Source organism: Melanerpes formicivorus, unplaced genomic scaffold (assembly GCF_026170545.1).
Source record: "Melanerpes formicivorus ecotype bairdi unplaced genomic scaffold, bMelFor1.0.p_v2 SCAF_77, whole genome shotgun sequence".
NCBI classification, from domain to species: domain Eukaryota; kingdom Metazoa; phylum Chordata; class Aves; order Piciformes; family Picidae; genus Melanerpes; species Melanerpes formicivorus.
The window spans coordinates 1,857,064-1,871,159 of NW_027142429.1; the positions used below are offsets into that span (position 1 = coordinate 1,857,064).

Consider the following 14,096-nt stretch of genomic DNA (forward strand, 5'->3'; position numbering starts at 1 on the left):
AATGGCAGGTGCTGCAGCAAACACTTGGAGGTGATCACAGAATCAAGGGTGGGTTGGGTTGGAAGGGCCTTGAAGATCATCCAGCTCCAACCCCCTGACATGAGCAGAGACAGCTTCACAGATTGCACTGGGTTGGAAGGGACCCTCAAAGGTCATCTTGTCCAACCCCTCTGCAGTCAGCAGGGACCTCTTGAACTAGATCAGGCTGCCCAGGGCCACATCAAGTCTGATCTTAAATGTCTCCAGGGATGTCTCAGCCACATCTCAGCATTGAGTGCACCCTCAGCAAGTTTGCTGCTGACACCAAGCTGTGTGGTGCAGCAGACAGCTAGAGGGAAGGGAGGCCATCTAGAGGGACCTGGGCAGGCTGGAGAGGTGGGCACAAGCCAACCTCAGGAGCTTCAACAAGACCAAGGGCAGGGTCCTGCAGCTGGCTGGAGGCAATCCCAGGCACAAATCCAGGCTGGGCAGGGACTGGCTGGAAAGCAGCCCTGAGGAGAGAGCCTTGGGGGTGCTGGGGGAGGAGAAGCTCCCCAGGAGCTCTCAGTGTGCACTTGCAGCCCAGAAAGCCAACCAGAGCCTGGGCTGCAGCAGGAGAAGTGTGGCCAGCAGGCAAGGGAGGTGATTCTCCCCCTCTGCTCAGCTCTGGGGAGACCCCACCTGGAGTCCTGCCTCCAGTTCTGGAGCCCCTATGACAAGAGGGGTCTGGAGGTGCTGGAAGGTGTCCAGAGCAGGGCCAGGAGGATGAGCAGAGGGCTGGAGCTGCTCTGCTGTGAGGACAGACTGAAGGAGTTGGGGCTGTTCAGTCTGGAGAAGAGAAGGCTCCCAGGTGACCTCATTGTGGCCTTCCAGGATCTGAAGGGGGCTCCAGGAAGGCTGGGGAGGGACTGCTCAGGATCTCAGGCAGTGATAGGACTAGGGGGAATGGAATGAAGCTGGAGGTGGGGAGATTGAGGCTGGAGGGGAGGAGGAAGTTCTTCCCCATGAGAGTGGTGAAGCCCTGGAATGGGTTGTGCAGGGAGGTGGTTGGGGCCCTGTCCCTGGAGGTGTTTAAGGCCAGGCTGGATGAGGCTCTGGGCAGCCTGATCTAGTGTGGGGTGTCCCTGCCCGTGGCAGGGGGGTTGGAACTGGATGATCCTTGTGGTCCCTTCCAACCCTGAGTGATACTGTGATACTATGATCTCTGGGCCCCCTGTAAAGAACTTCTTCCTCATGTCCAGCCTCCCACCAGCCCAGGTTGCTGAAGAGCTTGAACACCTCCAGGGAGGGGGCATCCACAACCTCCCTGAGCAGCCTGTGTCTCCCCACCCTCACTGGAAAGAATGATGCTCGTTAAGCTGCTCCATGGGGCAGAAACCCAGGCCAGGAGCAGATCCCCCAAGCACAGCCAACTGCCACAGGCAGCACCCCGAGCGGGGGGGTGGCCATCAGCCCTACCTGGCTGCCCGGGTTCAAAGGGGTTAAGATGATGTAGTTCTGGTCGGCAGCAGAGGGGCCCCTGGCCAGGCCCGGCATGGTGCTCTGGCTCCTCTTGCCCAGCTGCGTGTCCCTGTCCCAGGTGTCGAGCAGCAGCCCGTCGGTGCCGTACAGCAGGTGGCAGCTGCGGCGCTGCTCGGGCCGCACGGCGCCGTTCTTCTCCCGCTTGCTGGGGAGGGACTGCAGGTCGTAGGCGGACTTGCAGGAGGACCTGCGGATCATGCCCTCGTGGCCTGCCCTGACCTGCGGGACCAGCCTCCACACCAGCAGAATGATCTCGGTGGGACAGTTCCTGCGAGAGGTGGAGCAGCAGGCAGTGAGGCACCCCCGGGGCTCAGAGAGCCCTGCACCCCTCCCCCGCTCCTCCCTCTGTCCTCCCCAGCCCCTGCACCCTTTCTCCTTCCACTCCAGAGTCCCCCCCCACGCTCCTGCAACCACCAAAGCCTTCAGCTCTCCATCCCTGGAGGTTTTTAAGGCCAGGCTGGATGTGGCTGTGAGCAACCTGCTGTGGTGTGAGGTGTCCCTGCCCATGGCAGGGGGTTGGCACTGGCTGAGCCTTGAGGTCCCTTCCAACCCTGACAGTTCTGTGATTCTGTGATTCCCCTTCCCACAGCCACTCAAACTCCTGCTGCCCTGCCCTGGGAGGACCATCTCCCCCCTCCCTCAAACCATCTCCCCCAGTGCCCTGCACAGCTGCTTTGGTTGGCACTCACCGGATTTCGTGTGCCAGCTCCACACACTTCCAGTGCTCCACAGGCTGCTCGTTCAGCTGCAGCACCGTGTCCAGCTGCTGCAGACCAGCCTTCTCTGCTGGGCCACCTGAGGGGAGCAGAGAAGTGCCAAATCACCTGCTGGGCAGAGAGCTGGGAGCATGAGGGGAAGGAGAAGCACTGGGGTGAGTGGACAGCCAAATGGCTTCACAGCTAAATCCAATCTGTGTCCCCTAACAGCCAGACCTGAAGGTGAAGTGGAGGCAGCTGAGCCTGAAGCTTCAGCCTTCAAAGTGCACACAGACAGCACCTGGGACAAAGGCAGAAGTGGCCTCTCAGAGCTGTTCTACCCAATTCCCATCCTGCAGTGTGCAGTGGGGAGCACCAAGCTACGACAGAGACACCAAACCCATCCTGCAGGACCACACCAGGAGGATCTCGTTAGGCAAGACAGGGCTCCCATGATCCTGCTCCCCTCTGTGCCCCTGTCTGGCACCTTTCCCCTGGATGCTCTCTGCAGGTCTCCCAAGCAGCTGGACAGTTCCTGGGCTGGGGAGGAACAGGAACAAAATCCCTGCAGATGACTGCAAGGTGCTGCCAAAGCAGTGGCACAGCCCTGAGCCAGGGGCCTCTGGCCTCATTGGAGGCAACAGAGGCTGCAAGAAGTGAAGTTGCTTGGAGGTAACCAGAGCCCTGCCAGGTAAGGCAGCTTCTGAACCACCTCCTGAGCTGGGAAGTGGAAAAAAAAGGAGCAGAGTCCCTGATTCCAATCAGGAGGAATAGAGAGGATGTGATGTGATCTCTTACCAGAGTCCACAGCCTGCACACGCACCGGGGAGTCGCAGCAGATGGTGAAGCCGAAGCCGTCGCTGCCGCGAGGGATGGTCAGCTGGAGAGAGAGCCCGGAGTCCCCCTGGCCAGTGGGAAAGCAGCTGCTGGGTGTGATCAGGCAGCACCCCCTGTCCCCCATGGGCTGCAGCAGCTGCTGGGTGTGATCAGGCAGCACCCCCCTGTCCCCCATGGGCTGCAGCAGCTGCTGGGTGTGATCAGGCAGCACCCCCCTGTCCCCCACAGGCTGCAGACACACAGCACCCACGAATGGAAGCTGTCACAGAGCCCAAGGCACCCAGCACAGTGAATGCTACATAGAACCCTAGAATGGGTTGGCTTGGAAGGGACCTTCAAGCTCATCCAGTTCCAACCCCCTGCCATGAGCAGGGACACCTCCCCCCAGCCCAGCTTGCTCAAGGCCTCATCCAGCCTGGCCTTCAACACCTCCAGGCAGGAGGCAGCCACAGCCTCCCTGGGCAACCTGTGCCAGAGTCTCCCCAGCCTCACTCTCAACAATTTCTTCCTCCTCTCCACTCTCAGTCTCCCCTCTCCCAGCTCAAAGCCATTGTTCCTCATCCTGGCACTCCCAGCCCTTCCCAAAAGTCCCTCCCCAGCTCTCCTGGAGCCCCCTCAGGTATTGGAAGGATGCTCTGAGGTCTGCCTGGAGCCTTCTCCTCTCCAGGCTGAACAGCCCCAACTGTCCCAGCCTGTCCTCACAGGTTCAGTCTGTGGGGTCAGTTGGGCAGTGGGGTCTGCTGCAGCCCCAGGGGAGTGAAAAGAGTGCTAAAAAGCAATGCAAGGGTGAGCAGAGTGCTGCAGGAGTGCTCAGGGAGCACACACAGGTCTCCACTCACAACTCATGCATGGGCTGAGGAGGCATGAGGAAGGCAAGCCCAGCAGTGTGGCTCTGACACTGGTTTCTAACATTGCTTCTCTCAGCATGTCACTGGCTGGTTCCATCCCCAGGGGGTGGCTCAGGAACAGCAGCACTGCTGTGCTCCAGGGGAAGCTGTGGGGATCTGCACGCTCCTGACTGCAGGCAGCTGTGCTGCAGTGCTCCCTGGGCACCACCCCCTCAGCTGGGCTGAGGATGTTTGCTCTCACTGAGTCTGGAGAGGCTGGATGCTGTGTTGATTTAGGCTCACTTCTCCTCCCGATCCAAGAGGCCTTCAGCTCATTACTAAAATGCTGTTTGTTTTTTGCTGTTGGCCTCCAGCAGCAGCTCAGCATGACAGCTCCTGGGAATTGCTGATTGTCCCCCAAGACATTTGTGAGGATGCTTGGTTTAGTGACAGGGAGAAGAAGAGGAAAAGCCCAGCATCTGACCTGGATTATCTAGGGAATAAACAGGCAGAGGGAAGACAAAGCAATGCAGCAGAAGCTGCCAAGGAGGGGAACTGACTCCTCACTCCTTTACCAGGGGCCTTCACTCTCCACACTTGTCCCTGCTTCATTGCCCAGCAGAAAGTGGAGCTTCAGAGGATAAACTCTCCAGCCCTGGCAGGACCAGAGTAGAGCCTTTCCCACCACGCTGAGGATTTTTCTCTCTGGAGTTTGGTAGATCCTCAGAGAGGGGAGGAGGAGGCTGCTTGGGGCTCCAGACCAGCCTCACATTTCGAACACAAAGCCTGAGGGATCCGAGCCCTGCCGAGGTGTTACCCCCAGCAGCACCTCAGCAGCCAGCCCAGCATCCTTCCCACCATGGAGACTCCACTCCAAGCTTCCTCCATGCCAGCAGGTCTCCCTGAGCTGGCTGGATCTTGCCCACTGCCAACAGAGACCTTTTGCCTGTGCCACTGAACAGCAGCAGAATTCTCACTGCTGATGGCTCACTATTCTCAGCTGCCACCACCACAGCTGGCACAGGCAGCTGAGAACAGGGTTCACAGAGCTAAGAAACAGGAGCAGCTGCCACAGGCTGGGAGGGGGGAGCCTCCAGAACTGCAGAGGGTCACTGTACCCAAAATTTTGTCCAACAATGCAGAAGAAAGTGTCAAAACAGAGACTTGGGGAGGTCTAAGACACAAACTATGGTGAGCAGAGCAGCACTCCTGCAGGAGACAGCTTGGTGCAGCTCCCAGCACACACTGTTCCCCACCACAGCGTTGGCATGAAAGCAAAACCTACCACAGGAGAGCAGAGACAAGCTGGGAGCCTTTGAACTTTTTTGGGGTGTTATTTTTTTTGGCTGGGAGCTGGGAAAATCAGATTCAGACCATGAGGAGAAAAAATCACATTGGGAAATGCAGGAGACTGGGACCTGCACATGGAGTGGAGCACGAGGAGCAGGTCCAGGACAGCTCACACCAATTTGCACAGAGCACAGTGATCTACTTCTCATTAAGCACATCAGCAACAGCTGGAACCAGCTCCAAGCAACATTTGATTCCCAAATGTGCACATGAAAACAATCCTGAGAAGAGGTAGCAGCAGCCTGGCAGAGCCTTAGCTGCCCACTGTGCCTCCCTCTGCTCTGATGAGTGAGAGGTGCAGCAACACCTCCCAGCTCAGCACGTTCACCAGCAGTATGCCATCCTCCAGGCACACAGTAAATGTTCTCCTCCATCCCCATCCACCTCCATCCCCATGCACCTCTATCCCCATGCATCTCCACCCCTGTGGAGGGCTCCCATCCCTCCCCTCCGTCCCACCGCAGCGGCAGGCAGAGAGCAGCTGGAGAGGCTCATCTCTCCTCCTGTGCTTTCTTTATGCTCCCAATGCTCTCATCTACTGGTGACAGCAAATCAGCACCCTACAACCTGCATGCACAGAGCCCAGAAACAGGAAAAAAATAGCCCAAACCAGTCCCAGAGTCAGCTGAGCCCAGCACAGGGAGGTACAGACCTGCCTGTATCTCCGCTCTGAGCACACCTTGCAGAGTCCATTGAAGCGGTTCATGGCTGGGAAGCCCTCAACTCGCCCTTAGCCCATGAAAATCCAAGTCCCCAGCAGCAGCAGCAGCAGCTGGGATCCTGTTCTCCTTGTATCCCACGAGCGTGGAACAAACCCCAGTCAAACTGGCATGACCGCCCATGGGAACCCAGCTCCGGAGAAGAATGGCAGGAAGCCACCTTTCACCTCCCCGGCCCCTGTCTGTGCCGTGTGCCGCTTGACGATAAGCCAGAGGGCTTCCTGCGAGCCCCGACTGACAAGGAAGAGAGAGAGAGAGTTTGATATTAAAATTCCTGTCAACCCCTGTGCTATTCCCTGCTCCCTGCTCTGCTGCTGGGGCTTTTTGTTTCCCCACGGCATTCTTTGTTATTGCAGCCCGCTCGCAAACAGGCGCAGGATGTGGCAGCGCGGCGCAGGCACCGGCGCTGGCCCCCGGCGCAGGCACCGGCCCTGGCCCCCGGCGCAGGCACCGGCCCTGGCCCCCAGCACAGCACAGCCAGGGCTGCCTCTGGGCACGTTTGGGCAGGGGCAGAGAGGCTGTGACAGTGAAAAACAAGAAACAGCACAAAAAGGAAAAGCAAGAGTTTGGGTGGGAATAGCCCAGCCCCAGGGGATACCACATCCTGAGAGTGGAGATGCGGAGTGACCTCACACCAAGGCAAGGAGTGGCTGAGAGCAGCCTGCAGGAGAAGGCCTTGGGGGTGTCAGTTGGTGACAAAGTCCCCAGGAGCCAGCAATGGTCACTGGCAGCCCAGAGCCAGCTGAGTGCTGAGCTGCAGCCAGAGCAGGGAGAGCAGCAGCACAGGGAGGGGATTCTGCCCCTCTGCTCTGCTCTGCTCAGACCCCACCTGCAGCACTGCCTCCAGCTCTGGGGCCCCCAGCACAAGAAGGACCTGGAGCTGCTGGAGAGGCTCCACAGGAGGCCACAGAGATGATCAGAGGCTGCAGACCCTTCCCTGTGGGGACAGGTTGGGAGAGTTGGAGCTGTTCAGCCTGGAGAAGAGAAGGCTCCAGGCAGACCTCAGAGCAGCCTTCCAGTACCTGAAGGGCTCCAGGAGAGCTGGGGAGGGACTTTTGCCAAGGGCTGGGAGTGCCAGGCTGAGGAACGATGGCTTTGAGCTGGGAGAGGGGAGACTGAGACTGGAGAGGAGGAAGAAATTGTTGAGAGTGAGGCTGGGGAGACTCTGGCACAGGCTGCCCAGGGAGGCTGTGGCTGCCTCCTGCCTGGAGGTGTTTGAGGCCAGGCTGGATGAGGCCTTGAGCAAGCTGGGCTGGTGGGAGGTGTCCCTGCCCACGGCAGGGGGTTGGAACTGGATGAGTTTGAAGGTCCCTTCCAACCCAAACCATTTTGTGAATCTGTTAATTTTGGAACTGAAGGCAAAGAGAAACTCTCAATCCAGCAGCAGCAAGGGGCAAAGTCTGCACTGGGCAGCCCCAATTGCCAGTGCAGCACAGCCCTGGGGAGGTGAGGTTGTCACAGAGAAGACAGCACCTTCCATGCTCCTCCCTGAGGCTGGGAAAGAGAGCAAAGGCTCAGAGAATCCAAGCCCCAGGCTCCTCTGCCTCCCCGCAGGGGGTAGTGAGGAGGCTGGGGAGGAAGCATGAGAAGCAGCAGCATAAGAGAGCACCTTCCACACTGCTGCATGGAGATAGGAAAGAGAGCAAAAGCTCGAGAGAACCCAAACCCCAGGCTCCTCTGCATGACAGCAGGGATGGAAGGGGCAGGCTGGGTAAGGAGTGTGAGGAGCCCCAGTGCTCCCAGGGGACCTGCAGTGTGGTAGAGCCATCAGAGCTGTTCTTGGGAGGGTGAGGAGCTGCAGAGTTCCCAGGGGACCTGCAGTGTGGTGGAGCAATCAGGGCTGCTCTGGGAAGGGAGTGTGAGGAGCCTCAGGGCTCCCAGGAGACCTGCAGCGTGGTGGAGCCATCAGAGCTGTTCTTGGGAGGGACTGTGAGGAGCTGCAGCGCTCCCAGGGGAGGTGCGGCGCGGTGGAGCCATCGGAGCCGCTCGGGGCGTATTGTCTCAGCCCATCCCACAGCAGGCTGGAGCTGGAAGGAGGATCTCTCTTCCTTCCCAGCCACCATCTTTCAAGTCCGTGGCGACTGCCAGGGAGGAAGGGAGGAGAGGGGCGCTGGCTGTTTGTGCTGCTCAGCCCTGTGCCTTCAAACAAACAACTGCGGCCGAGGGCAGCGGCCGGCGGAATCCGGCACAGATAAATCAGGGGCGGCCGAGCCCTGCTTCCGATGGCAGCCCTGCCTTTGTGTTCCCCGTTCCCAGCCTTGCCTTGCCTATAAATCACCGAGGCTCCACCGCGGGGCTGGCCCTGCCCACAGCGCACAGCCCCGAAGGGAGGAGGGGAGCAGAAACTCCCAGCCACGGAGATGCAGAGCCGGCCAGGGACCGATGCGGTATGCGTGCAGCCGGCCAGCCCCAGCGCCCCCAGTGCCCCCTGCTCCCAGTGCCCCCTGCCCCCAGTGCCCTACTGCTGCTAGTGCCCACTGCTCCCAGTGCCCACTGCCCCCAGTGCCCACTGCTCCCAGTGCCCTACTGCTCCCAGAACCCAGAGCTCCCAGTCCCCAGCGCCTCCAGTGCCCCCTGCTCCCAGTGCCCCCTGCTCCCAGTGCCCCCTGCCCCCAGTGCCCTACTGCTGCTAGTGCCCACTGCCCCCAGTGCCCACTGCCCCCAGTGCCCACTGCTCCCAGTGCCCTACTGCTCCCAGAACCCAGAGCTCCCAGTCCCCAGCGCCTCCAGTGCCCCCTGCTCCCAGTGCCCCCTGCTCCCAGTGCCCCCTGCCCCCAGTGCCCTACTGCTGCTAGTGCCCACTGCTCCCAGTGCCCACTGCCCCCAGTGCCCACTGCTCCCAGTGCCCTACTGCTCCCAGAACCCAGAGCTCCCAGTCCCCAGCGCCCCCAGTGCCCCCTGCTCCCAGTGCCCACTGCCCCCAGTGCCCACTGCTCCCAGTGCCCTACTGCTCCCAGAACCCAGAGCTCCCAGTGCCCCCTGCTCCCAGTGCCCCCTGCTCCCAGTGCCCACTGATCCCAGTGCCCCCTGCCCCAGTCCCTACTGCTCCCAGTCCCCACTGCTCCCAGTGCCCACTGCTCCCAGTCCCCACTGCCCCAGTCCCTACTGCTCCCAGTGCCCACTGATCCCAGTGCCCACTGCTCCCAGTCCCTACTGCTCCCAGTCCCCACTGCTCCCAGTGCCCACTGCTCCCAGTCCCCACTGCCCCAGTCCCTACTGTTCCCAGTCCCCACTGCTCCCAGTGCCCACTGCTCCCAGTCCCCACTGCTCCCAGTCCCCACTGCTCCCAGTGCCCACTGCTCCCAGTCCCCACTGCTCCCAGTCCCCAGAGCCCCCAGTGCCCACTGCTCCCAGACCCCACTGTTCCCAGTGCCCACTGCTCCCAGTCCCCACTGCTCCCAGTGCCCTACTGCTCCCAGTGCCCACTGCTCCCAGACCCCACTGCTCCCAGTCCCCAGAGCTCCCAGTCCATGCTGGTGCTTTGTGGCTATATATTGGAAAAAGAGGAGGCTCCTGCAGAGCCAGGAGGAGCTCCCTGTACTGGTTGGCCTCCAAGCAAAACAATTCAGTGATGTGTAAGCACTGGGGGGTGAGTGTGGGGCTACCACTCACATCTCCCAGCTCCATCAGCTGGTGCCAGCTGGGATAACTAATAGCCTTGAAATGTCTTGGTGCTGACAGGGAGCCTGAGCCAGCTCCCACCCCAGCATCACTCTCATGAATACAGAACTGTTTTGCTTGGAAGAGGACTTTAAGATCATCAAACCCAGCCATGAACCCAGCACTGCCAGCTGAGCACCAAACCAACCATGGCCCTGAGCACCATGTCTACACAGCTTTGAAACCCCTCCAGGGAGGGAGACCACCACTGCTCTGGGCAGCCTGGGCCAGGACTTGACAACCATTTGGGGGAAGAAGTTGTTCCTCATGTCCAACTTAAACCTTCCCTGCTGCAACTTGAGGCTGTTTCCTCTTGTCCTGTCACTTGGGAGGAGGGACCAATCCCCCCCTGGCTTCAGCCTCCTTTCAGGGAGTTGTGGAGAGCAATGAGGTCTCCTCTCAGCCTTTTCTTCTCCAGGCTACACGACCCCAGTTCCTTCAGCAGCTCCTCACCAGACTTGTGCTTTAGACCCTTCACCCCATGTCTTCACACCCCTGGTCACAGCCCTGTCACACCTACCTTGAGCTCCTTCATGATCACAGTATCCTGGTTTTCCTGCTCTGCACCCTGCCTTCCCAGCATCAGCTCTAAAAGAAAGCAGAAGGTAAGAGCACATCAGCCCCCAGCACACAGCTGCTGGCAGCCCCTTCCCTTCAGCACTGCATCCACACACTACAGAGATCTCTCCATGCCATGGGCACACCTTCTCCAGGCTGGTGCAGCCCTGCATGGCAGCAGCTGTCAGGTGGTTGCACATCCAGAACAGGCACTGCTGTCTCCCCCTGCCCTGTGCCAGCCTGTCCTCCCCCACATGCCCTGGCAGTGCCACAAGACCAAGGCAGGAGAGAAAGTTCCTCTTTATCCTGCACAGACCTGAGAAGTCAAACAGAGCCTGGCTATGGGATTCAGCTCTGAGTCTGGGAGGCAGGAAGCAGGCAGCTGAAAGGCTAAGCAAGAGGGAGAGACATGGCTGCAGTGTCCCCACAGAGCCCCAGCCAGCCTTGGGTACACAGGAGCAAGGCTTGAGGGGAGAGCTCTGCCCCGTGATGGTCTTTTGGGATCCTGGTGCCAGGCTGAGAGGTGCTCAGGGGGGCAGAGGGTGCCATGGGGCTGGGGGCTGCTCTGTGCCAGCACAGGGACAGACAGAAGGTTTAACTCCTTCTCCAACCCTTGCCAACAGCGCCTGGGAGATCCCAGAGGGGTCACACACCTCTGCTCTGCTTCAGCCGCCGGCTGGCCACCTTCAGGTGCTTGGTCCTGCCCAGCTCCTGCCCGAGGAGGTAGTACCAGCCACTGATCTCCTGCATGGAGGAAACAGCTGTTGATGCAGTTACTCATCCCCATTTAACTCAGCCTGGGTGCCCAGTGCCCCACAGAGGTCCTGTTGCAGGAGCTGCCCCAGGCCGGCGTGCAGGGGCTGCCCACACCCAGAGGCACAGCTCAGAGTCCTTAGGGTCCAGCAGCAGATAAATCTCCATCCCCCCTGCAAGGAGGAGCCAAGCATCACTGCACTAAGGAGCTTCTAGGTTTTCAGAGGGAGCCAAGGTGCAGAAAACCAGCTGGCCTCAAGGAAAACTGCCTACATCATGTCTGCAGCAGCCAGCTCCAGCCTTATCTCCTGAGGAGCATGAGCAAAGCAGAACCCAGCAGTGCTGGGGGCACCATGGTGGGGCTCCCTTTGCCCCTGTCCCAAGCCCAGAGGACAGAGCTGACATCAGCAATCCCTCATCTCTCTAGCAGGGAGCCTCCAAGCTCTCCCTCTGTTCCCTGGGCATCCAGCAGAAGCTAGAGGGACCAAGCCCAGGAGTCAGACGGGGCTACAGGGACCATACTCCCAGAGGCCAGGGGAAAGGTCCTGTTTTGAAATGAGTGTTTTAAATCCACAGGGAGGAAACTGAGGAGAGGGGGAGATACCCAGCAGCACCACTAGCCCTGCTCCTGGGCTGCATCAAAAGATGCATGGCCAGCAAGGCAAGGGAAGTGATTCTGCTCCTCTCCTCTGCTCTCCTGACAGCTCCCCTGGAGTGCTGCACTCAGCTCCAGAGTCCCCAGCACAAGAAAGACACAAAGCTGTTGGAGCAGGTCCAGAGGAGGCTACAAAGATGATCAGAGGGCTGCAGAACCTCCCCTGTGGGGACAGGCTGGGAGAGTTGGGGCTGTTCACCCTGGAGAAGGGAAGGCTCCAGGGAGACCTCAGAGCATCCTTCCAGTACCTGAAGGAGCTCCAGGAGAGCTGGAGACAACTGCTCAGAAGGGGCTGTGGTGACAGCACAAGGGGCAATGGTTTGAAACTAGAGCAGGGCAGATTTAGACATTAGGAGGAAAGTCTTTCCAGTGAGGCTGGGGAGAGTCTGGCACAGGCTGCCCAGGGAGGCTGTGGCTGCCTCCTGCCTGGAGGGGTTCAGGGCCAGGCTGGATGAGGCCTTGAGCAAGCTGGGCTGGTGGGAGGTGTCCTTGCCCATGGCAGGGGGTTGGAGCTGGATGAGCTTTAAGATCCCTTCCAACTCAAGCTGTTCTGGCACTCTATGATCACACAGCACCCAGGAGGCAAGGACAGCTCATCTCAGCCCCTGCTGAGGTCCCAGGAGGACCACATGCCCCCAGCACCCTTCTCCATCTCTCTGCAGGAGCTGGGTGCTGTGTGTGGGTGCTGTCCACCCCAGCTCTCCATCACATCTGCACACCTGACCACACATCTGACCTTTGTGCAACTGCCTGCCCAAACCTGAGGAGGAAGGGACATGCATGGGAACACCAAGTGTCACCCAGGCAGAGGTTCCTCCTGGGCAGTGCTGCATTTGGAGCTGCTCTCCCCAATTCTCTGCCCTCTTAGGCAGAAGCTGCATCTCACTTGTCCACGTTTCAGAGGAGGCCACACTCAAGCTACCTCCTACCCTCTTCTCATGTCCCTGCCCCAAATGTGCTCCTTCTTACCTTCCTGCTGGAGCACTGCCCTGTGAGGAGAGGCTGAGAGCCCTGGGGCTGTTCAGTCTGGAGAGAAGGCTGAGAGGGATCTGATTAATGTCTATCAACAGCTGAGGGCTGGGGGTCAGGAGGGAGGGGACAGGGACAGGCTCTGCTCACTGTGCCCTGGGATAGGACAAGAGGTAATGGATACAAACTGCAGCACAGGAGGTTCCACCTCAGCATGAAGAGGAAATTCTGCACTGTGAGGCTCCCAGAGCCCTGGAGCAGGCTGCCCAGAGAGGTTGTGGAGTCTCCTCCTCTGGAGCCTTTCCAGCTCCATCTGGATGTGTTCTGTGGGAGCTGTGCTGGATTCTGTGCTCCTGCTCTGGCAGGGGGTTGGACTGGATGGTCTCCTGAGGTCCCTTCCAACCCCTAACTTTCCTGTGAATCTCCAAACCTCAGGTGTTCAGCTTCACCAAACTCTTCCAGCTTGCCAAGGTACTCTGATGGTCAGAGGACATGCCCAGGGATGAAATCCCTGAGCACTGGCATGTGGGATGGAACCTGCCCATGGTTCAGTGCAGTCACTGCCTCAGCAGCCTGGCAGGCTCCTCCAGGAGGCCCAGCCCAGCTGTATTTCCAAGCAGCAGCCAGGCTGGGGCAGCAGCAATGTGACCAAATCCACAGCAGTGGGGACACAGAGTCTGGCCCAGGGCAGCCTGGCTGCACCACTGCCTCCAGGAACAGCCCAAGGCTCCTGCATCTGCCCTCTGCACACCAGCACCTCAGCTGAGTGCAGGGAATCAGGCAGAGCCCTTCTGCTCAGAGTGTGCTCCACCACTGCAGCCACTCAGCCGCGGGGCAGGCGGGACACACAGAATCACAGGATGGGTTGGCTTGGAAGGCACCTTCAAGATCAGCCAGTGCCAACCCCCTGCCATGGGCAGGGACACCTCCCACCAGCCCAGCTTGCTCAAGGCCTCATCCAGCCTGGCCTTCAACACCTCCAGGCTTGGAGCTTTCACACATTCTCTGAGCAACCTGTGCCAGGGCCTCACCCACCTCATGGGGAAGAATTTCCTCCTAATCTCTAACCTAAACCCAGCTGCTTCCAGGTTGAAGCCATCACCCCTTGCCCTGCCATTCCAAACCTTTGGAAAAGTCCCTCCCCAGCTCTCCTGGAGCCCCTTTCCAATACTGGAAGCTGCTCTAAGGTCTCCCTGGAGCCTTCTCTCCTCCAGGCTGCACAACCCCAACTCTCTCAGCCTGGCCTCACAGCAGAGGGCTTCCAGCCCTGCCAGCACTGCTGTGGCCTCCTCTTGCCCTGCTCCAACAGCTCCCTGGCTGTGCTGTGCTGAGGGCTCCAGAGCTGCCCCAGCACTGCAGGGAGGTCTCAGCAGAGCACAGCAGAGGGGCAGAATCCCCTCCCTGCCCCTGCTGCCCACACTGCTGGGGCTCAGCCCAGGCCGGGCTGGAAGTGCTTGGTGCTGGCTCCTGTGGAGCTTCTCACCAACCAGCACCCCCAGGTCCTTCTCCTCAGCTCTGCTCTCCATCCATTCTCTGCCCAGTTTGTATTTGTGCTTGGAATTGCCCCAAGCCA

General features: G+C 59.7%; 1 protein-coding gene across 3 annotated transcripts in view; it reads right to left on the reverse strand.

The window, feature by feature from the left end:
• RGS3 (regulator of G protein signaling 3) overlaps positions 1-14,096 on the reverse strand; it is a 121,843-nt gene that overhangs the window by 87,005 nt on the left and 20,742 nt on the right. The window contains exons 8-12 of one of the 3 annotated variants that reach the window (XM_068164084.1): positions 10,800-10,890; positions 10,109-10,176; positions 2,994-3,099; positions 2,190-2,295; positions 1,438-1,768 (exon numbers count right to left, since the gene is read on the reverse strand). In XM_068164084.1, coding sequence (XP_068020185.1) covers positions 1,438-1,768; positions 2,190-2,295; positions 2,994-3,099; positions 10,109-10,176; positions 10,800-10,890 — 702 coding nt within the window. Of the gene's footprint in view, positions 1-1,437; positions 1,769-2,189; positions 2,296-2,993; positions 3,100-5,861; positions 6,039-10,108; positions 10,177-10,799; positions 10,891-14,096 lie in introns of those variants that run through there. The other 2 variants (XM_068164085.1, XM_068164086.1) reach the window with 2 other exon arrangements.